The 1,555-nt window shown below is 45.1% G+C and overlaps 1 protein-coding gene across 1 annotated transcript in view; it reads right to left on the bottom strand.

The window, feature by feature from the left end:
* Nucleotides 1–1,314: 1,314 nt before the first annotated feature.
* H257_02891 (hypothetical protein) overlaps nt 1,315–1,555 on the bottom strand; it is a gene marked incomplete at both ends in the record, with an annotated part of 3,071 nt that continues 2,830 nt past the window's right edge. The window contains one exon of the mRNA XM_009826714.1: nt 1,315–1,517. Within this exon, the coding sequence (XP_009825016.1) occupies nt 1,315–1,517 (203 nt within the window). The remainder of the gene's footprint in view (nt 1,518–1,555) is intronic.

Genomic DNA, 1,555 nt, shown 5'->3' with positions numbered 1-1,555 from the left:
CGGTGCTGTAGAGATAGCTCATAAGGGAATCCAAGTCTTGTTTCTTGCATGCTGGTGCTTGTTTTACAATTCGTCCTCCAGGCCGCATGCCGCTGTACTTCTCAAGTGTGCATCCCTTCGCAAGTAAGGTGATGTCCACAAGTTGGGTGTATTGGGGGAAGCGTGAGAAAAGCCACAGCATTGTCTGGCGGAAGTACTGGTCGACTGTGTTTCTTGCACACGGCTTTCCATTTTTGCCCTTTAACCCGGCCAAGTGAATGCCAAAGCGGTCCATCAGCGAAATCAGTGTCACGCCTGTTGTGTCAGTGCGTATCGCTTTGTCTACCGAATCAATTAATACACACGCCTTCTTCTGTGAGGAATCTCATGAAAGCATTCACGGTGCTGTCGCGTGCCTTTTTCGAGTTGGCAGGTCGAAGGTCGTCGAGGCTCATCGCGTCGCTGCGAGCGTATATTGGAAGCTGTAAACAGTTGTTTCCTAATAAAATTACTGGACTTCACTCGTCGGAATCTGAGGAAATATGTTGATGAATATGAGTGAACTTGATATTTGTATTGATATATTTATATTTCCAAGGCCGTTCCGACCAAATATGTCGGAACGCCCATTTAGAAATTTGACTACATTTTGATTGGATAAATATATCTCTTCTTTAACTCTGATTGGATGTTAAGCGCAATACTTTATTCTAGTGCGGTCGGAATATTGACTATATCTATCCATAACGCGGTTGTTGTCAAAAATGTGCGGAATGGATGCGGTGTGGAATAGTTGCTAAACCTCTCTAAGATCTCGTGGACCTGATGCACCAGATGATGATAAACTAATTGTGTTCTTCTTACTACTACTACACAGTACAGTACTACGTAGTATTAAATACTGAGTATTACAATATTCTGGGTGCTATCAGAATTAAAGTATTTTCTCGTTCTTGAGCAATTGGGATTTGAAGTCACGATATATTACTTCAAAGTAATACTAGTAGAAAGAGCTCTACGTTATCCATCCAAAAATGTATGTATCAAAAACAGTGCGATGGGGGTACTCCGAGTATAACGTTGGTGAGTACTATTAATAGTACTAGGATTGGACACATGCGACGTAACCTTTTGTAAATGTCGCGAGTCGTTCAACAACGACATGTTCACCATGACTCATGCCCAAATCAGCAGAAACACACTGGCGCTCAAATGAGATCTCCTACCACTCTGACCTTGTGAGACAAGACGAGGTGGACGACAACTTTGTTTCCTGTGAATTCGTATTCAGCTCTAAAGTATGAGATCGTTCGATTATTATATATTACAAATGGCTTAGACCCCGGCGTAAGCAAAGAGGATCAAGCTGGTGGCCATGATGAGCATGCCGCCGAAGATCGCAACCGTGACGACGCTACCTTGGGGCCAGTACTTGACCGCCGTGGGGATGAGCTCCTTGATGGAAATGGTGACCATCATGCCCGTGACAATGCCGAACATGACGCCCTCCACGACGGGGTTGAGTCCTTCGCCCACGACTAGCCATGCCAAGACTCCCCCCAACGGCTCGGCCAGC

This window comes from Aphanomyces astaci (genome assembly GCF_000520075.1).
Source record: "Aphanomyces astaci strain APO3 unplaced genomic scaffold supercont1.5, whole genome shotgun sequence".
NCBI classification, from domain to species: Eukaryota; Oomycota; class Saprolegniomycetes; order Saprolegniales; family Verrucalvaceae; genus Aphanomyces; species Aphanomyces astaci.
The sequence above is the reverse complement of the archived record's forward strand: the minus strand, read 5'-3'. Positions and strand labels throughout refer to the sequence as shown.